The 25,470-nt window shown below is 40.7% G+C and overlaps 1 protein-coding gene across 1 annotated transcript; it reads right to left on the bottom strand.

Moving 5' to 3' along the window:
• Nucleotides 1-23,044: 23,044 nt before the first annotated feature.
• On the bottom strand, nucleotides 23,045-25,038 carry LOC120384259 (protein phosphatase 1 regulatory subunit 3E-like). Its single transcript, XM_039502685.1, has one exon. It carries the CDS (start codon nucleotides 24,124-24,126, stop codon nucleotides 23,176-23,178), a length of 951 nt encoding a protein of 316 aa, XP_039358619.1. The 5' UTR covers nucleotides 24,127-25,038; the 3' UTR covers nucleotides 23,045-23,175.
• Nucleotides 25,039-25,470: the final 432 nt, after the last annotated feature.

The raw sequence follows: 25,470 nt of genomic DNA, 5'->3' as shown, positions 1-25,470 counted from the left end.
TGTACTAATGCAAGGTTTTGCATAAAAACTGAGGGCAGAGAGGAAGGACAGAATAAAGTAATTCTGAAATATATGGCTAATCAGGAATTACAAGAAGGGAATCTATTCTGGGATACAAATTTCCCTTCTCTTATCTGCTTTCCATAATTGGAAAGAAACGTGCTACCATGTTTTGTGAATATAACATCAAGTGTTCTGTTATAGGGGTGTCACATTTAGAAAACAATAAAAAATTACATTCAGCAGTTTATAGCCAAAGTGTATATACAGTAGGATACTAAAGTATAGTATTATATAAGATTGAGAGATGGAAGAAAGCCATTACATTGTCCAGACTATCCTGCTGCCAATACAATATGTCCATTGCCTTGTCTAGGTTAATATTATATAACTCTAGAGAATCCAACACTTCCTTTGAAAGACTAGCTAAAATTCCTAAATGGCTTTAGTAATAGGAAATTTCTGGACAGAATAGACATGTTGTTGGCTAAGTACATCACACTGTTAGAGCATGGTAATACTGTAGGTGTCATGTTGAAAGCTGTGCCTTGGAATATGTATAACTATAAATATGTATACAGGTCTGACTGATTCTCTTGGCTTGTCTGGAAATAGTCAATAGCCAATACGCCAGATTTATCCAGGCGAGCTTTCTAAGGCCTGGTCCACACTGGGGGGCAGTGTCGAGGTAAGATACGCAACTTCAGCTACGGCAATACCGTAGCTGAAGTTGAAGTATCTTATCCCGACTTACCTCCCGTCCTCACCACTCGGGATCGACGTCTGCGGCTCCCCCGTCGACTCCGCTACCGCCACTCGCTCCGGTGGAGTTCCGGAGTCGACGGGAGCGCGTTCGGGGACCGATTCGGCGGATAGTCTGGACGTACCCTAAGAAACTTAGGTACACTTGTCTTAGTGAAGTAGACTTCATAAAGCACTGATCTGACCAAAATGGAGGCAGGGAGAGAGATGACTGGTGTTGGAGCTGTCAGCACAAACTGATATTTTTACCATAGTGTCTAATTCCTTAAAAGCATATATATATATTCAATTCTTCACCAAATCAGAGAGTATCCTACTAAAAAATTCATTTTTACTCAGAGTATTATGGGACCATTAGAAAAAAATTGTTAATCACACAGTGGATCTAAAGTTAGATCTAGGATATAATCCTGCTCCTGTTGAAATCTAGGAATTTACCATTTACATCAATGGAAACAAGATCAGGTTCTTATTCTGTACAGCAGTGTTCCCTGGAACATTCCCTACCATTCCCAAAAAAGTTCTCCAGGCATTAGGAAGCACAAAGTCCCGGGATTTTCTGACGAGCTGCCCAGTCAATCCAATCTAAATCAAAGAGGAACAACAACAAATTAACAAGCTCTTGTTTGGCTATCTTTAATACAATTCCTTGCATGCTCACATATTCAGGCTCCATGGTGAACTCCCTTTTAACCACATTATGTAATAATTCCAGTATGTAGTTATATCCCTGTATATTTTTATCTGTTACTATTTACCCTCCATTTTGCTCTTTGACATGAGAAACAGTTTTCTTCCACTTTCTTTAAAAAAAAAAAAAAAAAAGAGGACTGTGTAGGGCATATGTTTATAAATGTATATATTCAACCTTCACATAACAAAGTTGTGTCAAACCAAAGAAGCAAGGAACTATTGCTTAGCTACTTCAATAGTTTTAGAACAGAAGGTGCTCTTGCATACAATATGATCAGTAATACTTAGGCACATTGTGCTGAGTCAAGTGCAACAACTTGTAGGCACAAATATACACCAGTCACCAGCATGTGCAACAGGAATGAAAATTGAACTTTCATCTCCCAAACCTGTGACCTAGGAAAATCAGTTCTACTAGCTCAGAACATGGAAGGGAATGCAGGCACATACAAATAAATCTGACATTCCATCCACTAGAGGGCAATAGTGATTTATACACAAATCAGTAGATAATGAAAGGATGGTTGATTTGCAGCCACAACGATTTTACAAGTTTTTAGTCTAAAGCTTCCTTTCCTACTTCAAAATAGTGATTTGAAAATAAAAATAAACACAACAATAGAAAGACCAAATATCACTGGTGGAAGGTGACATAAAAAAGGCTTATTCATTATAAAAAGGCAAATAAAGGCAAAATTCCAGTTCATGTTCCTTTGAGGGCCATTTTCACAACCCTAGCTGTTCTTCAGGTTGTAAAATATGGCTGCCAATGTATAATTTTGCCCATTTTCTTTATGGAAGCTCCACTAGAAAACATGGATAATTGGAACCTGAAGCTCCTGTGCCTTTATTAATGCAGGTTTGTCATGTACATGCCAAGCTCTTCTAAACCAGACGACTGCAGCTTTCACAGCCACCAGGTTCCTTGGCAAAGATGCCATCTTCTTTCTCCTTCCCCTTTCAGCTCTATTTATAGTCTTATTTGCAGGTGGGATCTCCACTAAGAACAAACACTGTTATCCAAAGAATACAAAACACAATCTTCAGGCTCCGGTTGGCCATGATACACACTTTCTATACCTATTGACTGTTGATTAGTCTCATAACTTTTTAAGGATATTTTACATTATCAGAGCAGCTGTTTTTCAAAGTCCATGAAGATGTCCAGTTTTCATTTTTGCTCTTTGGTGCTGAATTCTGGGCCACAGCAGCAAATGAAAGTTTATTGGAGGTGCTTTGATTCACACTTAGAAATTCAGGGTGAGTGGTAAATGAAGAAAAATGCTCAGAACCTACTTTGGCTGTATCAGCCTCCTTGTGTTTGGCAGGCTGACCCTGCACTGTGACTGAGAGAGTTAACCCTTCCCTGCTGGCAGAGAAAGCCATGCCCCTGAGGCTCTGCTGGGCATGCTCCAACCAGGAGTCAAGCATAAAAGCCTGCAGAACTGGTCAGCCAAGGCTGGTGAAGGGGGATGCCCAGCAGAAGCTCCAGCCCAGTTGCAACTTTACAGGAGGGAGCTGAGGAGCCAGGAGGCAGGCCCAGAGACTGGCAGCTGTTAGAACCCCAGGGAGCACCAGGTGCTGAAGAGCCTGGTACCACAGGGACTGCTACCTTTGGAGAACTGGTAGGAAGTGACCCAGGGAAGGTAAGGGAAGGGAGTGGTATCTACCACCACTCTGAGGGCAGCGTGTTGTGGTAAGATTCCTCGCTGACCCGTGGCGGACCATGCCATCGCTGGATCAGAGCCTGGTGAAGGCAGGTGGACCCTGGGGTCCCCTACCAGGGGGTCTCTAACCCCCCCTTTGTGATGACATAGTTCACTGACCCCTCTCTCACCCCAGAGGAGATAGATGGACTCTGGCTGCTGGGCCATGCTATCCCCTGAGGGGAAGAGAATTTAAAGACACTCTGGCCATTGAGTCCTGCTGCTTTAGGAGCGCATGATAGGGACTCCGGCCACTAGACCGCACTATCCTACTAGGGGAAGTGGATTTAGAGGGACTCAGGCCATTGGGCCATACAGCCCTAACTACTGGGGAATTAGTAAAACTGACATAGATGCAGGGAGGTGGGGTTAACCTTGCGCCCCCCCCCCCTTGAAGCAAAGGGGTTGATCAGGTACAAAACCTGCCAAACTCCTGAAGAGACAAAGAGAGTTCCAGATCTGTTTGGAGTCAAATGGGGGTAGAAGTACCTGAACTGAAAAACATGGAGAATAAAAATGTGCTCATTTGATAAGTTAAGGCATTTTACCTTCCTGCATTATTCCTTAATCTTTACAGTGAAGGGTTAAGTATCCAAGCATTACCTGCCCTTCATTCACTGTTCCACTGTCACAGATGACATGTACCTTTCTGAGTCCAGGTATGAAATCAGTCAGAGACATAGGGCATTTATTTTTTTACCCTTAAAATATTTGTTTTCTTTCCTTTTAATCGGATGGGTGCAAAACAGTCGCCACAGCCCGGAGAGCATATAAGAGTCACTTCTGACATTACCTAAACTCACCTCGTCTAATATCCTGGGACTGACACAGCTACAACTAAACTGCAAACTGCTGGCATTGTCATTACTTAAACAGGCTGCTGGGATGTAGTCAAGTGTGATAAAGTCTCTGTCCTCTCCCTCAAGGCTCTCTTGGCCTGCATTATAAAAGTCATGAGCTTGCTCCCAGACATTGGTAGCCAGAATGACAACTTTCTGAGCTACCAGCTGAGCCAGAACTCAACATTTCTTTAATGAAATGCACTTCAGAAAAGGATGATCCTGTGATTAAAGCACAGGACTGGAAGTCAGGATATCTGTCAATTGCCTACTGTATCATGACTTCATGTGTGATCTTGAGCAAGTTACTTAGCCTCCTAGTTCCTCTAAAAAATGTGGGGACAACAATACTTCCCTACCTTGCATGGTTTCATTAATTAATGTCTGTAAAGTGTTTAAGATCCTTGGATTGATACACCTATGCACGGATTATTATCAGAGAAAAAACATCCATACACCATTCAGCAGTGTGACATTCAGCAGTGTGAAACTAAGCTAAAGTAACAATAATAATGCTCTGCAGCTCTGTAACATCTTGTACCTGGAGATCTGAAAGTACTTTACAAACATTTATTAATTAAGACTCAAAGCGCCTGGGAGGTAGGTGGCTTGATATTAATTTTACAAATGAGGAAACTGGCATAACACAGAGACTGTGACTCCATAGTCATACAAGCAGAGCCAAGAAAAGAACCCAAGAGTCCCAACTCACAGTTCCCTGATCTAACCACTAAACTTGTAATTATTTTTCTATAATTATAGACCTCAAAGTTCATCCACTGAATTGTATTTTTGCTGTATTAATTTAATTCATCTCATCTCTATGGATTATCTTTGTAAATAATTTTTCTACATGCTATAATAATGGTGTGTGCTGGGTAAGATTAATCTCTTTTTAACCGAGGGCATTTTTTAGAACATCTCTGGTTACACTCTTTAATACCTCTATGGCACTCACAATAGATCTCTAAGTAACATTCCTGAGCAAAATAGACTTTTGGTGAAAGAATCTCACCCTAGAGGTTGGATCATTTCAGTAGTGCTTTGTGTATATAGTTTGTAAAACACTTTAGATTCCCTCAGGATGCAAGGCTCTATACAAATGTATGAACTATTATCATTCACTGCTGAGGAAACATGATCATATTCCAGCAACAGAGAAGGGAATTGTTAAAAATTAATGTTGCATCTACAGTACTGAAAAATGAAATCAGGTTTGCATGATAGTATTCCTTTTGAGAGCTAATGCTGTAATATTTACCCATACACGATTGTTTTTAATTTGTCATCAGACACGGATACAAAACATATTCAGTATCAGCTTTACTGTCAAATTAAATTAGTAGTAAGACAATTACTTACCTTAAGCAACTCTGATTACTGAGCTACAAAGATGGCACATCTCCATTTCTTAAACACAGCATGTGTGCAGGGTTGGCCTTACCATGAGGCAAACTGAGGCAGCTGCCTCTGGTGCCAGACTCGGGGGAGGGGGTGTGTGCCACTTATACCCAGAGTGTAGTAAATTGTCTACTGCTGGTGCATATGTATTCTCTCTGCTCTAGATGCACAGAGATGGTGGAGTGCTGTGCTGGAGGAAGGAGGGCACAAGAGACATAACAGACAGGCAGGAGAAAAGGTGAGAGGGAATAATGACTGAGCATGTGCACAATGACTGAGCATGTGCACAACTGCTGTGGGTAACATAAGAACATAAGAACTGCCGTACTGGGTCAGACCAAAGGTCCATCTAGCCCAGTATCTGTCTACCAAAGTGGCCAATGCCAGGTGCCCCAGAAGGAGTGAACCTAACAGGCAATGATCAAGTGATCTCTCATCCATCTCCATCCTCTGACGAACAGAGGCTAAGGACACAATTCTTTACCCATCCTGGCTAATAGCCATTTATGGACTTCACCACCATGAATTTATCTAGTTCTCTTTTAAACACTGTTATAGTCCTAGCCTTCACAACCTCCTCAGGTAAGGAGTTCCACAAGTTGACTGTGCGCTGCGTGAAGAACTTCCTTTTATTTGTTTTAAACCTGCTGCCTATTAATTTCATTTGGTGACCCCTAGTTCTTGTATTATGGGAATAAGTAAATAACTTTTTTTCTTATCCACTTTCTCAACATCACTCATGATTTTATATACCTCTATCATATCCCCCCCCTTAGTCTCCTCTTTTCCAAGCTGAAGAGACCTAGCCTCTTTAATCTTTCCTCATATGGAACCCTCTCCAAACCCCTAATCATTTTAGTTGCACTTTTCTGAACCTTTTCTAGTGCTAGAATATCTTTTTTGAGGTGAGGAGACCACATCTGTACACAGTATTGAAGATGTGGGCGTACCATAGATTTATATAAGGGCAATCATATATTCTCAGTCTTATTCTCTATCCCCTTTTTAATGATTCCGAACATCCTGTTTGCTTTTTTGACCGCCTCTGCACAGTGCGTGGACATCTTCAGAGAACTATCCACGATGACTCCAAGATCTTTTTCCTGACTCATTGTAGCTAAATTAGCCCCCATCATATTGTATGTATAGTTGGGGTTATTTTTTCCAATGTGCATTACTTTACATTTATCCACATTAGATTTCATTTGCCATTTTGTTGCCCAATCACTTAGTTTTGTGAGATCTTTTTGAAGTTCTTCACAATCTGCTTTGGTCTTAACTATCTTGAGTAGTTTAGTATCATCTGCATCTGTATCATCTGGGTCACATAGGATAGTTGAGAATTCAGCAATGTTACAAAACATGCAGTTGCCAAGATTGTATAACAGCTGCTTTGGGAACAGACAAGTACCCGCCGTCGAAGGACCATGTAGGATGGAAAAACTGACAAGTTCAGGATCTCCTATAAGAGAGACTTTCAGATTGATGTACACAAGCTTGAATTGGAGAGAAGGAACATGGAAGCTGAGGAGTTTTTCTGCTTGGCTCTTTCCTCACTGGAACATCATAAGACTACAAGTTCAGTTCCTGCAGATTGGCAAAAGTCTGAGGTGGCATCATGTATAAAGAGGGGAAAAGTGAGTAGAAGTACAGAGGTTATTTTACGTCTGTATACATCAGTGGTGAAACCAAAAATTGAATACTATGTCTAGTTATTATAAAAATTAGAGATGGTGCAGCAAAGAGCCACAACAATCACTCAGGGGCTGGGAAAAAAATGTCTTATAGTGAGAAACTTAGAGAGCTCAATGTTTAGATTATCAAAAAGAATATCAAGAGGTGATTTGATCCCAGTGTCTAAGTACCTTCATTGGGAGAAAATACCAGCCGCTAAAAGGGCTCTCTAATCTAGCAGAGAAAGATACAACAAAAAACAATCACCAGAAGTTAAAGCCTGACAAATTAAAAATAAGGCAAACATTTTAATTGTAAGGATGATTAACCGTTGGAACAGACTGCTAGGGAAGTGATGGATTCTCCATCTCTCGATAGCTTCAAAGCAAGACTGGATGCCGTTCTGGAAGACATGCTTTAGTCAAACACAAGGAACTGGGCTCAATAAAGGATAACTAGGTGAAATTCTATGGACTGTGTTATACGGGAGAGACTAGATGATCTGATGATCCCTTTGGGCCTCAGAATCTAAACATTAACTAGCAGTCCAAAGTTAAAGAAGGAATCTGCAACATAATGTGCTGAATTTTAAGTTTGTATATTTAATTTTCAAGATATATTTATGTTCATCTTCACTTAATGTCCTTGTTCAGATCTAGTCCTTGTATTGCTATCATTTGTTATCCTAATATATACAGTTCTTTTCTGGTTTCCCAATCATGTATATTGAGCAGGATGGTAACATTTTGTTCCTGCATATATAACTTATCTTTTGGTTTTTAACATGTTCCACTATCCTGGAGGAACTGTCCGTGGTGGGAGAGAATATTCAGTGATATTTAGGTTTGGTTAATTTCCCTCACTGTAATGGTGCTGGCTCTGTTCAAGTATTCGACGTCATTTGCTATCAGACTGATTTTCTTGTACATTTGTTTACAGTCTTTAGTCAGGACATGGAATGTGTTTTGCTTACAGATATATTTTCATACAGATACAGAACTTGATTTAGATTATTTAACTACGAAAATGATTCCACAAACTCAGAGGGTGATTCTGTATTTCTTATATCAGAGAAGTAGTCTTGCACAAGAATTCCCCATATGTAGGGGATTGTCATGGATTTGCCACAGAAGCTCCTAAACCACTACTCCACCTTACAGCCAATGCTGGGTTTGAAATTTGGAAAAAGGATTAAGATTGAGACATTCCTATGCCCTGGAAATCCCTGGCTGTTATAACAACCCCCTAACTTGTGCTGTTGACAGGCCCAGCCCAGAGCAGCCTCAGGCTCAAAGTTATATTTGCAGAGCTCTCGTCTCAGCTGTACTAAGTGCTCCTCAGCTGCAAGCTAAAAGCTGGGCAACTGTATTGATTCTTTGTTACCATGACAAAAGGTGTCATTCTTATATCAGATTAATATTTTGTCTTGATTATATGGTGTGTTTTGACTGTCATTCAAAACATTCACAGGGAACAGTTTTTTCACTTCTCCATGGACTTCCATAGATTTGTCATCTCTAATAAATATCTCATCCTGTGTTAATACACATTTTCTGCTCCCTCATGCTATATGGATCTTAGCTGATTTCCCTGACAACAATCACACAAGTGTCTCCGGTCATGTCAGCCAATCAGGATTGTAAGTGCAGATTGGTTATGGCAGAGGTTCTCAAACTGGGGGTCAGGACCCCTCAGGGGGTCATGAGGTTATTACATGGGGGTCATGAGCTGCCAGCCTGCACCCCACACCCTGCTTTGCCTCCAGCATTTCTAATGGTGTTAAATATGTAAAAAAGTGTTTTTAATGTGTAAGGGCGGGGTTGCACTCAGAGGCTTGCTGTGTGAAAGGGGTCACCAGTACAAAAGTCTGAGAACCCCCTGGGTTATGGGAAAGAGCCTAGTGCAGTGCTGTTGAACCACCACTTGCAGTCCTTGAGGCAACAAAATGTGGCTGCTGAGGGCAACTGTGTTAAGAAGTAAATTTGTAGTTGATTATGAATTGAAAATATGTTCCCTGAGCTGTGACTTTAAAAATGAAATATTTGTATCAGCTTAATCACTATAGGGAGGAGGTAGAGGACAGACAGTATCTTCCTGTCTCTCATCTTCCCTGCAGCCATATGAGCAGCTCGGGTGTGAGCCAGAAGTGCATTATCAGCTCCTATCCCTTACCTATTGTAGCTGCTCTGGCTGCCTGCTGCTTTACAGGAAAGGGAGAACAGTAGCTCTGCTTGCACTATAGCCTGCTCCCTTACTAGGCTGTGGGAGCCCCTGCAAAACAGGATGGAGATCAACTGGATCTGCCTGAGTCTGAAGGAAAGTTTAATAAGGATGTCTCCCTTCCTCCAAACTACCACATAAGGATAGCCCAGGAGAGGGTAGAAAGAGGAGAGACTGAGAACCAACAAACAGGATAATCCCAAGTAATGGACTTGCAGTGCAATGCAAGGAAAGGGAGACAATCAATTCTCTGCCCTACAGTATTATTTTTAACCCCTTCACCTTTCTGAAATAATAGATTGGGCCTTCCGGCTGAAATTGGACCCTGGTGTTCTAGATCATGAACACATTAGCTTTACCAAGCAGAGAGAAATTAGAGTTAATTTTTCCTTTCCTAAATATAAAGGTCAAGATGGTGAAAAACACATTTAACAACAGATTTTTGTGGCTCTCAGTCTGACCACAAAAAGCGATGTTAAGAGATGGACTCACTAGTAACTATACTCTATGGGAGTATTTCAGTCTAATATCTGTGTGTTTGAAATTATGCTGATTTCATCTAGAAGACAGACAATCTAATTTGTACCTAGTGCTGGAAAAATCTTTTCCACACAACTGAGTAATTATTTGCACTTCTTTTAGAACCATGTAGACAAAACTTATTCTTCAAAATACAGCAAGCCATATCTACTGGAATGTTACCTAAATCAACCAGACATTAAAAGCCTGAGCAAGTAGTAACTTGCTTGAATACACAGCTACAGAGTTTTATGAAACAGCAAGCAGGTTAATAGGAAAGGAACCAGAATGCTGATCCATTATTTAAGAGAGGACAGAGCCTGTGGGCTCTTGACAATTCACAGCAGTAGCATGTAACTGATAGAAGCCTTAAAGCAAGAGGAAAGAATCTGACAATTTAGTTTCCTGGGCAAACTAAAATATCCAGAGGTTCCATCCTATAGACACTTGTAGATAGTCCCTATCACTAGCATCATCATACTGACTTTATTGGAACTACCTGCCTAAATCAGGATTTCAAAAATTGGATTTACCCCCAGAATGCAGGATATTATTTTATTAAACAAAGAGTAATAAAAAAAATCCTCTGTAGAATTACAAACTCTGAAACTTTGTTATTTAAACACTATCATTGTAATCCAAATATTCTGCTTGTTTTAAGGATCTGTTTTAGAATTATTTAAAAAATTAGAAGAGAAAAATTACTTTTGAACCAGAATCATTTTCACTAATGTTTGATATACTGTAATTTCCCTAAAATAAGCAATTTACACTGATGAGCATATTATATGACAAGTGACAATGGCAAATTTTGCATGAGACATGTTGTAGGTGACTTCTTTTTCCTTCCTGTAACTGAAGTATAATTTGGATTCATCTTATTGTCCTGTGACCACTGGAATTTTCTCCCTAATCTATACTGTGCACCTTACCATGATATCTGAGTGCTTTACATAGAATCATAGAACTTAAGATCAGAAGGGACCATTATGATCATCTAGTCTGACCTCCCGCAAGATGCAGGCCACAAAAGCTGACCCACCCACTCCTGAAATAATTCTCTCCCTTGACTCAGCTGTTGAAGTCCCCAAATCCTGACATATTCTAAGTCACTTTAGCAAGAAGGAACTTTGTTTCACCGTATTGGTAATTTTTGGCTAATAGTGACTTCTGCATTGATATTTTTTCAGGGGTAAGAAAGTTACATGAAATGTTTCAAATTCTATATGTTATTATTATCCTTGAGGTTGAGTACTTCTTTCACTCTCCCATTCCCTTGAGATTACACAGGACAAAATGATAATAAATCCATTAAGGTTCTCAGCCAGATCCCTAACACTGAAACCTCATCAACTTTTTACTGGACATTATTTTGAGGTTTGTAATAGTTTTAGATTGAAAATGTAAAGTTATCTATCTGAAAAAAATACTGACAAAATAAAACAGAACCGCTTGTGCTTCAGGCCTTAGTAGTTCATGTTTTATTTAAGCATTGTATAGAACTGGATGCTAGACAAATTTCTTTGAATTTTCTGCTTCACTAGTATTAGGAGCTTTATCCTTTAAAGCAGAGAGCTAAGATGGGGAAATTATATTCTTTGTAAGAGATATCTTCTACCCTAATATTTAAACAGTGGCATATTATGAAACTTCATTGAAGATCATGGGGTTTAAGAATTTATAATTTATGCTAATAGTTTTCTGTTACTTTTAACAAAAATATGAGAAGTAGATGAGATGATTGTGTTGGGAGGTAGGTTTTAGGATTATTAGGAACTGAGGAAAGGAGGAGCCTATACAGGAAGGCTGGTTTCCATCTAAACCAAACTGGAACCAGACTGCTGGTAAAGAATAGAATAAACAGACACATAAATGAAGACAATTTGTTGGGGAAAAGTCAACATGGCTTTTGTAAAGGGAAATCATGCCACACCAATCTATTAGAATTCCTTGAGGGGGGCCAACAAACATTTGGAAAAAAGACTGCGGCAGTGGACATACTGTACTTGGACTTTCAGAAAGCCTTTGACAAGGTCCCTCACCAAAGGGTCTTAAGGAAAGTAAGTAGTCATGGGGTAAGAGGGAAGGTCCTGTCATGAATCAGTAACTGGTTAAAAGATAGGAAACAAAAGGTAGGCATAAATGGTCAGTTTTCAGAATGGAGAGAGTCCTGCAAGGATCTGTACTGTAACCAGTGCTGCTCAACATATTCATAAATGATCTGGAAAAAGGGATAAACAGTGAGGTAGGAAAGTCTGGAGACTATACAAAATTATTCAAGATAGTTAAATCCAAAGCAGACTACAAAGAGTTACAAAGGGATGTCATAAAACTGGCTTCCTGGGCAACGAAATAGCAGATGAAATTCAATGGTGATAAATGCAAAGTAATGCACATTGGAAAACATAATCCAAACTATACATACAAAATGATGGTAAATTAATTGTTTCCTTTCAAGAAACAGATCTTGAAGTCATTGTGGATAGCTCTCTGAAAATATTTGATCAATGTGCAACAGCAGTCAAAAAAGCGAACACTGTTAGGAACATTAGGAAAGGAATAGATAGTAAGACAGAGCATAACATAATGCCACTATATAAATCCATGGTAAACCCACACTTTGAATACTGCATGCAGTTCTGGTCTCCCCATCTCAAAAAAGATATATTAGAAATGGAAAACAAAGAGAAGAGAAACAAAAATGATTAGGTGTGTGGGACAGCTTCCAATGAGGAGAGATTAAAAAGACAGACTCTTCATCTTGGAAAAGAGATGACTAAGGGGGGATATAATAGGGGTCTATAAAATCATGAATGGTGTGGAGAAAGTGAATAAGAAAGCACCTTCACATAACACAGGAATCTGTGGTCACCTGATGAAATTAATAGGCAGGTTTAAAATAAACAAAAGACAGTACTTCACACAGCACACAGTCAAACTCTGGAAGTCATTGCCAGGGGATGTTGTGAAGACCAAAAGGATAATAGGTTTCAAATTTTTTTTTGATATGTTCATGGAGGATAGATCCATCAATGATTATTAGCAAACATGCTGTGGGTGTCTCTAAGCCCCTGACTGCCAGATGCTGGAATTGGAGACAGAGGATGGATCACCTGATAATTGCCCTGTTCAGTTTATTCCCTCTGAAGCATCTGACCTTGGCCACTGTTGGAAGACAGGATATTGGGCTAGATGGACCATTGGTCTGACCCAGTATGGCCATTCTTATGTTCTTATTAGATGAATGATTAACCACAAAATACATGCACACACACTTGGGGAGAGATGAAATTAATGGCAATAGTTTGTTTTCAGCCTTTTCAAAACGACAGTGAAGAGAGAATGAAAAAGTGAAGACAATTAAGTGTACTCTCTTGTAAAATGATATACCCAATGCTACAGATCAGCCATGGAACTTTTGTTATTATTTTTATCACCCCAAAAATAAGCCAAACTGCTGCTGCTTCTGCATCTAGCAGCTGCCATTCTTTTAAAGTTACAAAAGAAAAAGAAAGACAAATTAGGCATCTCACATTCCCCCTCCTTTTATCTTTGTTTTTTCCCCATGTATACAAAAAGCCTGAAAGATTTTTCCTCTGTATTTTACGTTAGAAATTCAAGTCTTGGCTGCCACAGAAGACTGTGAGACTAGTGAAATAGTGACATTATATGAGGCAAAATTGAGAGCCGAGCAATTGAGAGGAAAATGCAAAATCAATACTTGGGGGGAAAGGATGTGTTGATTAAAGTTTCAGCACCCTTGCCTCTTCACAGCTGAAGTGACAAGCTAAGTATATCCATCAAGTGGTCCTCCAGCAGCCTGGTTAAATTATACCAAATATTACTGATATTTCTGAAGTCAAACAAAGCTCATGCTTTCAATCCTTACCCCTTCCAACCCTCAAAACAAAAAAGTGTCCCTTCACTTTCTAGCACCTAGAATAGGGGTGGGCAAAATACAGCCCATGAGCCGGAACTGGCCCATCTAACATTTCCGTCCAGCCTCCTCTGCCCCCACACGATCTCTGAGTCCGGGCTGCTAAAAGTCCCGTGGTGCAGCAGGGCACTTAGGCAGGCTGCATGCCTGCCGTGGCTGCATGCCACTCCCAGAAGTGGCCCTGAGATGGAACATGCCTTTGCAGCTGGAGAAGCTGAAAGCAGCCACGAGATTGCTCCAAACTTATGTTGGGGGCTGTACTCATGCAAAACCAATCCTCAGGATTGAGAAGAGACAAACAGCCCCTTTGCTACCTCTCTCCCAATATGTGCCCAGAGTTCAGGTGAGTATCTGACCTATGGAGTAAGAAAATGCTGTACAGAATGTGTCTGTAAGATGTGCTGTGATACAAGAGTATGAAAGTAAGTACATCACTTTTTTTTTTTTTAACAGCTTAGAACCTGGCATGAGAGCTCCTTGCAGCTGGTAATACTTAACATTACTTACAGTAACAGAAAAGGCCAGATTTTCAAGAGAGCTCAGCAGGCTACAGCTCCTATTGAGAACATCCTCAATGGAAGCTGCTGGGTGACAAGTGCCTTTGGACGTCTGGCACCAATAGTAGGTTCTGGGAACTTTTGAAAATCTAGGCCAAAGGGATAAGTCTGCCCTCACACGTGAAGGTATATTGCCCATTGCCTTCTAACAGGTTGTATGGATGTATAAGAGCACAACCTTTGGCTATTAATTTTTTTACAACCTGCAACTAATAGAACTTCTTACTCATCAGTTCAACAAATAGGTTTATATAATTATCACACTCACAGTTTGTACCACACATCTTTAATGACAACTAATAGTTACAGGTTTATAAATATACCTTTTCCATCATAGTGACACAACCAGTGACTAGGTATGATTTAAGTAGACAAGATATGTAATGTTGTTGTAAGGCAAGATAAATCACATTTCTATTCACAGGCTTCAAAAAAAGCAAAGGCATTAAAACCCCAGAATCAACTTTTTATATTACTGACATGAAATAATTTTTTAAAAAATTAGAAACAGCAAACCAAGATTAACTTTTGAAGTGCAAACATTACAGAAAACACTAATATCAAAGCCAATTTACCAGTCCATGTTCAGAAAAAGACAACTTTTTTTAAATAATGTCAAAGTGAATCAAAATATATAACAAGTTATTACAACAAATTGCATATGTTGCTGAAAGAATGCGGTCTTCAACAGCTAGTGTCTTCATTTGTGATTAGTGAGAGAAACAATTTATGTAACATTGTAAAAGCAAAGTTTGTTTGGTTCAAACCATTTTAAGAGTGGAAGACACCTTATAATATAGGCCTTAGTCCTGCAATTGGATCCATGCAGGAAGGCCTTTCCATACGAGTAGAGCTCCTTGGATTATTAAGGGGTGAAGTCCTGGATCTACTTAAATAAATGGATTTCACCCAAGGGGACTGCTCACATAGATCTGAATGTCACGATTTGTTAGGATCCACACCAGCAAAGCACTTAAGCACATGCTTAAACTTTCAGCAGGTGAGTGGTCCATTGACCTCAGGTGTACTACTTGTGTTTAACTTGAAGCACAGGTTTAAGAACTTGGTGGATCAAGGCCTCAATACTACTTGGTGTATTTTTAAGGTATAAAATAATAAATATTACAATATTAATAAATAATAATACCATATTTTGCAGGCTCAAACCAAGCAGCTTATTTGAATAGCATTGCAGAAGGGATTTTATTTACCAAACCTTCTGAAATGCTATTTTGTTAGTATCAACTATAAAGAGCCTGATCCTGCCCCACTGAAGTCGCCTAAAGTTCTATCACTGATCGCAGCAGGAACAGGATAAGGCCCACAATGCAAACATTATTTAAGACATATGTTTTTCTTCCCAAGCCCTTTCATATGGTATTACAGATGCAATAGACCAATGCAGGAATGTTAACTAACATTTCAAGTTAATCTCTAAAAAAAATAGGTGTACCACTATATTGCATAGAAAAAAAAAAATCCCTGGTATAAATATGCTTACACTGGATATGGAGGCTTTTTGCCTGCATTTTACTAGAACAAATGCCCATATATTTTAAGTAGTACAATTCACATTTAATGATGATTTCCTTGACTATGTTCTTTGGAATTGCTAGTGTATGTATTATTTCAAGAACATTTTTTATTCTGCATGCTATTGTTAAGTATTATAAGACAATACACATTGTGTGTTGTTGAGTTTTACAGCAAATTTAACTATTTCCACTCCCTAACTTTATAGTGAACATGTTTGTAAAGCCTTAGAACAACTTCAGACCTAACAAGTTTTCATTTCAGTTATGAAAGGCTCACCAGTTAACATACTAATTACATATATCAGAGATTGCACAAATAAGTTGCTGACAGTATACCTACTCATTAATGTTGGTAAAATTGCTAAGTTAATGCCGCTAAAAAGCGATGCACATTAATTTACAGGTAGAAGAAATTTTGTTCAGAGACATGTTTCTTATAGTGAGCACTTGAATGTTGTGGTAGAGACTGTGCAAAGAAATTAAATCCATCCATAAATATCATGATATGAATTATGCACCATACAAGCAACTGAAATACACATTTAAAGGAGGGGTAAACACTACACACATCAGCCTTGTAAAAAACTAGAATTTCTGATTCCAACTAGAATATACATTTAGAATTATATCTTTATAAAAAGGTGCACATGTTGAATAAATATATTTTATAACATAAATTATGGTCACAGTATTACTTTCTAGACAATGACATGGTTTTATAGGGTTACCAGGAAGACACATTTCTCATTAGAACACCTTTCATTACAATATAGGAAAATAGTACCTAATCCTTCTGGCTGCTGCAGACTGCTGGACTGCTGGCACAGTAGAAAAAATGTCAGCAGATTAGTATGAATTCTTAGGTTTTTGTTATAAAATGCATTTTAATGGGAAAGCCATGAATAGACTGTTCAAAAAATAAAAACTAATTAAGGAACACATTAGATTTCTTATTAGTCATTCTTGAAAGGCACCTAAAAATTCATTTTATGTTTGAACATATATTAAAAAACAAATTATGAATGCTACTATAAATTAATTTACATTTAGAATTATATAGATTTAACAGATTTTTGCCTGTAGGCTCTATCAAAACATGCTTCAAGCATTTGATAAAAAGACCAAGGTTATGCATGAACAAACATCTGTTCATTCCAGTGATTCATTTTCCCCATACACAAAATCAATTGTGTGTTTATCCTTTTGTTTAACAACATGTAGAGGCACAGATATACATACTCAAAAAAACACTTTTATGATCTGACCGTTGTGACTAGATGCAGGTAAAAATTAGCTTATCTTAAATAATTACATTTAAATTGACTGTGCCAATGTTTCAGTCATTGATTTTAAATACTTATGGGCATTACTATCATTAGCTAATTGAGGTTTAGTTTATAGTTACCTGAGTGTCACATTTCCTGGCATTCTGTTAAGGATTTCTAATAATGACTGAAAGAGCTCGGAAATATAGGCATAAAAGGCATTAGAATCACATGTAACAAATCCACAGAGTTAAATGTGAAGCAGCAGACATCAATGTGCATCATACATATAGTACAATTTGACTTACAGTATAAAATACCATTATATTGCACAATACATAACATGGCACATTTCATAAAGCTACAATTCTTGCACTGTAAACAACAGATACGTTTTTACATCTTTGACAGACAAAAATAATGAATAATTTTACTTAAAAGTAAAATGTGTCATTAAATGTTATTGCCTTGGCAAGGTCATTCTAATATCAGTTGGAAAGGATGCTGTGATAGATTGACAACTCACAGCTGACAACTTTTCTAGAAAATATCATCTGCAAAACATTCATATATTCCTAAAAAATACTTTTAATGCTTTACCTTGGCAATATAGTATTATCTTTATTCTGTAAGACTGTACACATTTGGTTTTAAAAAGTGGGCCTGATCCTGCTCCCATTAAAGTCGATGGAAGTTTTGTCATTTACTTCAAAGGGAGCAAATTCAGGCCTATTTTTTTTTCAAAGCTGTCATATTTACAAATATTGCATCGACTGCCATTCTGTAGCTACATTTTTTCATTTTTACCTCTCCTACGTATCACAGTGCTATGTAGCAACCCAGATATGGTACTAGGCTGAGCATATAAACATATGGTAAGCATACATAAATATTGCAGCTGGGAAAAAAAGCTCACTATCAGCGCAACTAAAAAAAGGTTATTGGAAGTCTAAATAAATCCTCCTCAAAAATAAATTATTTTAATAAAAATTAAACTAATTCAGTGTATGATTAAAATAGTGTAACTTTAGCATATCACTGAGATGATTTAAATACCCAACAATGCATTGTGAGCCTGCTCCTACTACCACTGAAATCAATAGTAAAACTCTTCAGTCAAAGCAGAAATGGGCCCAATATTAGCTTCCCAAAATTTGGAAAAATACACAGTGTAAGTGATTGTTAATAACTATATTTTAAAATAAGCTTTTAGAAAACTACTGCCTATCCTTACAAATTTGGATCCAATCATGTAAACACACATATTTAACTTTAAACACATGCATATACCTACTGAAGTCAATTTGCCATCTGTTGAAGTCAACGAAGTTACTGAGGTACATAGAGTTAAGCATGTTCATAAGTGTTTGCAGGGTCTAGGGACCGTTTTTGCAAAAACATTTCTTGTTTTGCCCTGCTCTGAAATGCAAAACGAACTGATAACAGCTGGCTTGTGAGTTGGATCTCCCAGTTTACATTTTAAAAGGAGGAAACCCTGCTAATCTGCTATAATGTGTTTACAATACCTCTGCTGAATAACATGCACCTAGTTTTCCTGACTAGGTAAGAAGTTCACCTTCCAGATTTATATTTGAAAAATAACAGAACAAAATCAATAATGTATCTGATCAGTATTACACAGCTTACACATTTATACCCCAATTCTGCAAGCAACACTCCAGTTGAAAGCAACAGCAATTTCATCTACATTAGGACAGCAATTCAAGTCAGAACTACTGTGTGTTGATTATTAAACAAGGTAAAACTATAACTGGCTAATAAATATTTGATGCATGTGCACCAAATATAGGTTTTCTGAATTAAAAAAAATTAAGATACAGTTTATGAGAATAGATATTTTTAACAATTAAACGTCTACAAACACTGAAGTAATCAAACGGCACTCAGATGCAATCCCTTTAAGATAATTGTTTCAAATCACTATAATTAAAGTCCTTCAGAGCTGAAAATAGTTGTCATAGTTTTCATATTTCCAAAGCCATTTCAAAACTGTATTACAGTAAATCTTTTCAATCTCCATAAACAAATAATAGGATACATAATGTTTTATATGGGTAGATACTAGTCAATTTATTTCCAAATAGCAGTGTTTTCATTTGATTAATAATCTGAATAACATTTGTAGACCTGCATCTGTTACAAAAAGTATAAGCAAAAATATGCCAGAAAGCCATAACACATACATAAAGAGATATTTGCCAAGTGTTTCTTCAATTTTCAAAAAGTGCTCTTAAATGGATAATACTCTCTCCCTCCCTCTCATACTAAGGCTCTTAGAAAACTGGTTAACTGAAAAATATTTAGCATATCCTTATCAAAATATACTTTATATAATTAAATTGTGAACAATATAAGGCCTTGATTCTACAAACATATGCATGCTTAGCTTTGCACACAGTGCATAGAGTTAAGCACATGCATAAATGTTTGCAGGATTTGGGCCTAAATATTCCAAATTGTGAAATACACAATAGGACTTTGATAATATATGTGTATTACTAGGTCTTTATTAAAATTAAAGCGATTGGAAAAATGGTTTGGAATAAACAAACACCACCACCACCACCACCACGAGAAATGCTGGTTTTGCTATTATTCCTCATGGGACTAGAAGCAGATGTAACTGAAATCAGGTGAGAAATCCTATTCTCATGACATTTCCAGCACAGTGCTTACACCATAAATCTCCTGACTCTGAAGTAATCAAACAAACATTTGGACCCTTATCTGAATCAAACCAAAAACTAGACACCTTGGGAATCATCCTGCAAGATGCGGAGCACGATCTGAGAGATGCTGAGTGCTCTTAACTCCCACTAAATTCAACAGAAGTTGAGGGAGCTCGGCATCATGCTAGATCAAGTGGCTTTGAAGATTTTACTATTATTACTGACATAAAAGTGTTACTAAAGAACATATTCAAATGCCCATAAAACTCCATCCTAATGCACTACATAAAGGATCCAAAACACTTAGGCCCCTGATCCCGAAGCCCACATTCACATGAATAGTCTCATCTAAAGTCAGTCATACCACTCACATGAGTAGTGTGTGTGGTGGCCCCATTCCTACTCACACACACACAAGTGTAAGTGTTTGCAGAATCAGTGCCCTAATTTGGTCCCAGTACAATTCATATTCAGCTAAACGTCTCAGTAAAATTTATTTTAAAATGAAAAAATATACTGGCCTTGTTCACAGTTAATAAGACACTAAATGCGGATTGAAAGGCAGATATTAACGTATGTTTTAAAGTCATTTCACATCCTCTATGGCAGGGGTGGGCAACCTGTGGCCCATCAGGGTAATTCGCTGGTGGGCCGCGAGACAGTGTTTACATTGATCATCCACAGGCACGGCTGCCCACAGCTCCCAATTGCCGCAGTTCACCGTTCCCGGCTAATGAGAGCTGCTGGAAGCGATGGCCAGCACATTCCTGCAGCCCACGCCACTTCCCGCTGCTCCCATTGGCCAGGAATGGCAAACCCTGGCCACTGGGAGCTGCGGGCAGCCGTGCCTGCATATGGTCAATGTAAACACTGTCTCGCAGTCTGCCAGTGGATTACCCTGAAAGGCTGCGTGCAGCCCGCAGGCTGCAGGTTGCCCATCACTGCTCTATGGCAAATTGGCATCTGGAAAAAGACCCAAGGGACGGCCAAATTGCATTTCAAGAATGTATGCAAGTGAGACCTCAAAGACATGGACATGGATGTGGACAAATGGAAAGATCTCACTCAGGAGCACAGCCTTTGGAAACAACAGCTCAATAAAGGCCTCTGGAGTTACGAGAGGAAGAAGTCCAACTTAGTAGAGAAGAAAAGAGCTCGCACAAGGCAGAGCCATAGGGCTGAAACTCTACCTTTAAATGTGACAGATGCGGCAGAGATTCTCTCTCTCGGGTCTCTTCAGTCACTGCCACAGTTGCCATAAATTGAGGAAATTCTTTCTCTCTCAGGGATGCAGACCCATGGTCTCTCGAGACTGAAGGACGCCTACTACTAATTTCAAAATCATTTTGTTAATATTTATTTTGCTTTGTCTAGATTTAAAAGAAAATATGTCTTGTCATAATGAAGGAGATGTAGGGGCCCTTTATGGAATCAGTGGGTTAGTGGAGTTATATTGGGCAACTTTTTTCAAAAAGGCAAAACTCCTGCACTGGTACGTCAGCATAAAAGATTAAATTCAAACTGAAAAGCGCTAAAGAGGATAGGGATGGGATATAAAATATAATTATGGGATATTGTAATGTGTACTGAGAATGGGCTCAATTCTCAGTTTTTATTCAGGCAAATCCCCATTTGCTTCAGTGGGATTTAATGACTCAATCCTGCAACTATGCATGCAAGTAACTTTACTAATATGAGCAATCCCACTGAGCTACATCAGATTTTTACATAAATATTTACAAAAATATATATATTATATAGTTTTTAAAACAAATATCAGTTGAACACAAGTTTTTGAAAACCAGTTACATTATCCAACATTTGTCAAAACATATACACAATTAAAAACTATTTAATACTAAACTCATTACACCAAGGATGAAAGTTTGTAGCCTAGATTTCACATGTGCCAATTTTCATGTGGCTGATATGAGGATGCATATTCTGTATGCAAACATGGACTTGAAAGACTGCATTTGGACTTACACTTGCAAGCACATCCAGTTTGTGTATTTGCAAATCTAATCCTTAGCAGACCGTGTTTTAATGCACAAATCACAGTGCAAAGGACTGCACGGACACAGTGGAATTGACACTTAACAGCATTTTGCTTTCTCAGCACTCTTCTAAACATTTTTAAATAGGTAAAAACAAAGTTATAAAATGAAAACCTTTATTCTAAATTGAATTATTTTTGTAGCATGAGAAATAAACCCAGGCAAAGGATCTTCTGGGCTTCACCACTCAGCACTGGTTTGGGCCCAATACTGTAGTATTTGCTCACTGAAGTAAAGTCCCAATCTGGCAAAGTAACACACCTGAGTGGATTCCTATGCCCACATAAAACTACACTAACATCAATGGGGCACTGAGCAGGGGTCCAAACTGTTAATGAATTTGCTGGATTGGGGGCTCTTACTTCAGTAGGATTACTCCAGTGAGCTAGGGAGGCAGGATCAGGCTCATCATCATATTTGAGCTCTATGCTTCTAGGGCCTGATCCAAGTCCCACCAATTTTAATGGGAGCTGGACTTGGTCTCCAAATCACTGGAGCTGGCTTGCTTGCACTCCAGGTTCCCAGTGATGACTAGCAGCTAGAGGCCATATAAATACAGAGTTTGCTACAGATTATTCTGCAATTGTCCAGTCCATACTTTACAACAACTTCTATTATAACAACAAAAATGTAGCAAGCTTGAGGTGGAAGATATGGTGGAACTCACAAATTACAGTACAGGCCTTGCACACTTATGCTTTGCTCTTGCAAAGAAGTTTGAAATGTTTTCCCCTAAATAAAGTTAAATAGAAAATATAAATAATTTATATTTATTTGTAAACAGAATTCAAAAAATATCTTCTAGTGAAATATAAACAAGCATTTTAAAACTAAGAGACTGTGACTAACTGCAGGGCAAACTATATCCGTGAGAAAAGTGGCAAGATTACAGTGGAGCGGATAAATGACAAGGCAGAAGAGGATAACTGTAGATAACATTGAAAAGTATCTCAGATCCCCCAAGATCTCGTAGAAAAGCTCCTTAGTAATATTTCCAGTATAGCGAGTACAAGTTTTAGTGGAATAAAAAAAAAAGAGATTTGGATGGACCTGCCAAACCGTACTTGCTCCTATTCCCCAGTCCCTGGCCATAGAATTCTTGGCGGGCTGGATGTGCCGAAGTCCGCCGGTGCCAGCCCCTTGGGGTCTAACAGGATACCCGCTCGATGCTCCAGGGGGCCCTGTCACGTTCATGGCGGGAAATTCCTCCCCCAGACGCCCGGCTTGTGAGAAGGCGGCGAGGGTGGCCTGGGTCCGGGAGGGAGCTCGGCTCTCCCCGGCAGAGAGCAGGCGACGCCCAGCGGTCCGGCCGCAGGCCGCTCAGATGAAGTGGATCCAGGCGCCGCCATCGGGCTCCTCGGTGGGGGAGGTGGCGGCCCGAGCTGCGCGCTGGCGGCCCCGCAGCCGGTAGTTGAGCCCCTCGTTGTTGTCCCAGTACTCGGTGCCGGCCACCCGGTAGCGCACGGCGAACTCCAGCGTGCCCCCCGCGGCCGCCGCCGGCAGGTGGAAGGAGAAGCGGTCGGTCAGGCCGTCGGCGGGGCCCGGCGACAGGTAGGCGGCCGCCACCTCGGCGCAGCTGACCCAGCGGTTGAGGGTGTAGCGCACCGAGACCGCCTTCTCGTAGGCCAGGTTGAGGACGCACACGGCGCCGCGCAGGCCGGCGGGCTCGGCCCGCACCCACTCCAGCTTCACCTTGTGCCGCCGCACCCTCTCCGCGAAGCCGGGGCTGGCGCCGGGCTGCGGCGGGAAGAGAGGCTCCAGCAGCGGCGACGGGCCGAACAGCACCGGCTCCAGCTCGCCCAGCGCCGGCGGCTTCCTGGTCTTGAACAGGTCGGCGGCGCGGGCCGGGAGCGGCAGCGGCACCTGGGGCAGGTCGGCCTCGCAGAAGTGGCGCACGGAGATGAGCTCCAGGCCCAGCGAGTCGGCGAAGCGCACGGTCTTCCTGCGGGACGGGCTCTGCTGCAGGGCCGGCCGCAGGCTGCGCTCGCCGGGCGTGGGCAGCGACTTGGCTCGCCGGCGCAGCGTGGGGCTGGGGGGCACAGCAGGCACCGAGGGCTCCCGGCCGCGGGAAGGCTGCGGCTTCTCCCCGGCGGCCGCTTCTCGGACCACCGGCGTGGGAGACGGCGCCCCTTCGCGCTCCGGGCTGCAGTCCCCCTTGCAGTGCTCGGCCAGGCTGCCATAGAGGCAGGCGCTGCAGCTGAAGTTCCGAGGCAGGTAGAGCCGAGGGGGAGGCGTGGGCACTGAAGTGTGCAGCGAGGTCGCCTTATCCATGGGGGGCGAGAGGGCGACTAGGATGAGCGGGGCGGCTGCTGCTAGGGCTGAGCCCAAGTCTAATGCATGCCCAGAGCTCTCCGTTCCCGCGGCTGCTGCTGGCTCTTCCGCGAAGCTCAGCGGCCCCCCCGCTCTGCTGGTTGTGTCGTGCAGCCTAGTGCATGATGCCAGCGGGGGCTCTGTTCGAGCCTAGTGCATGGTGCTGAGCCGCGAGCCCGACTGCTGCTGGGACGATCTCAGAGTCTCCAGTATGATGCTTCCTGGTGCTCTCCTCGCTCCAGCTGTTGGGTCTGGTCGGGGTCTAGGAAATGATGATGCCCGATTATCTCGGAGCTCTAGCCGATCCTGCTGCTGCTTCTTTACCGGAGCCTAGCGTATGATGCTGCCGGAATCTGTTCCCAGGCAGCTGCATGTGCCTGCGTTATACCGGTAGCACTGCGGTATCCATTAAGATTTGGGGAGAGACTGTCTGTGACGCGCTCCGGCTCCCTAGCCGCTGCTGACGCACTGGAGTCATGCAGAAAATTACGCATCTCCGTCCCTGTGTCATCCTTTGTCATCGCTACTCTGCTCTCCGCCCCGTCACCTCTTCCCTCCCACTGTCTCCCTTGTCCTCTATCCCGCTATCATCCACTCCCTCTTCTCCAGTTATCCGCCCTCTTTCCTGGTTTTCAAGGTTCTTCCACCCACCCTTTTCTTCCTGCTCCTATTCTGGGTCTTTCCAAAACGATCTGACACCCCCCACCCCCAAAGGCGGTAGGGTTTCCCCCGTGGCAGCATTACAGTGCACTGCTGCACCACTCTTCCTATCCGATCTGTTACAGAAATAGCAGCGCCAAGAACGATGCAAAGTGCAGCTCTGAAAGCCAAAACGAACTGATAAGAAACAGCTGGCTTGGGAGTTGGATCTCGCAGTGTACATTTTAAAGGCGGAAACCCTGCTAATCTGCTATAATGCGTTTACAATACGTCTGTTGAATAACATACACCTGCTACAGTCCAGCTAGAGATTTGTGTTTGTAATAAAAGCTAAATCCCAGTCTAAACAAGGAGGATTGATTACAAAATATGAACAGTTTGAGCCTTTATTAAGTTAATTAGATTAGCAAACGGTATTCAAACGAATTATACTTTAATGAAGCCCAGCTGGCAGCTCTTTCTCACAAGAGGTTCAAGGAGCTAACAGACTACTCACAAAGATGTTTCGAATCCAGACTCTATAAACTGTAGTAAACAAACATTATTAAAAGCAGCAACCAGGCAACAGAATAAACACCCAATGTAAAAAAAAAAACCTGACACACAACTCTTCAGTTTCATTTCTAAGCAGGGTCGTTTGCATCA

The sequence above is a fragment of the Mauremys reevesii genome, linkage group 16 (assembly GCF_016161935.1).
Source record: "Mauremys reevesii isolate NIE-2019 linkage group 16, ASM1616193v1, whole genome shotgun sequence".
Lineage (NCBI taxonomy): Eukaryota > Metazoa > Chordata > Testudines > Geoemydidae > Mauremys > Mauremys reevesii.
The sequence above is the reverse complement of the archived record's forward strand: the minus strand, read 5'-3'. Positions and strand labels throughout refer to the sequence as shown.

What these genes read in the sequence shown, in the direction of transcription:
- LOC120384259 (XM_039502685.1), bottom strand. Translation starts at nt 24,126, where the DNA reads ATGGATAAGGCGACCTCGCTGCACACTTCAGTGCCCACGCCTCCCCCT.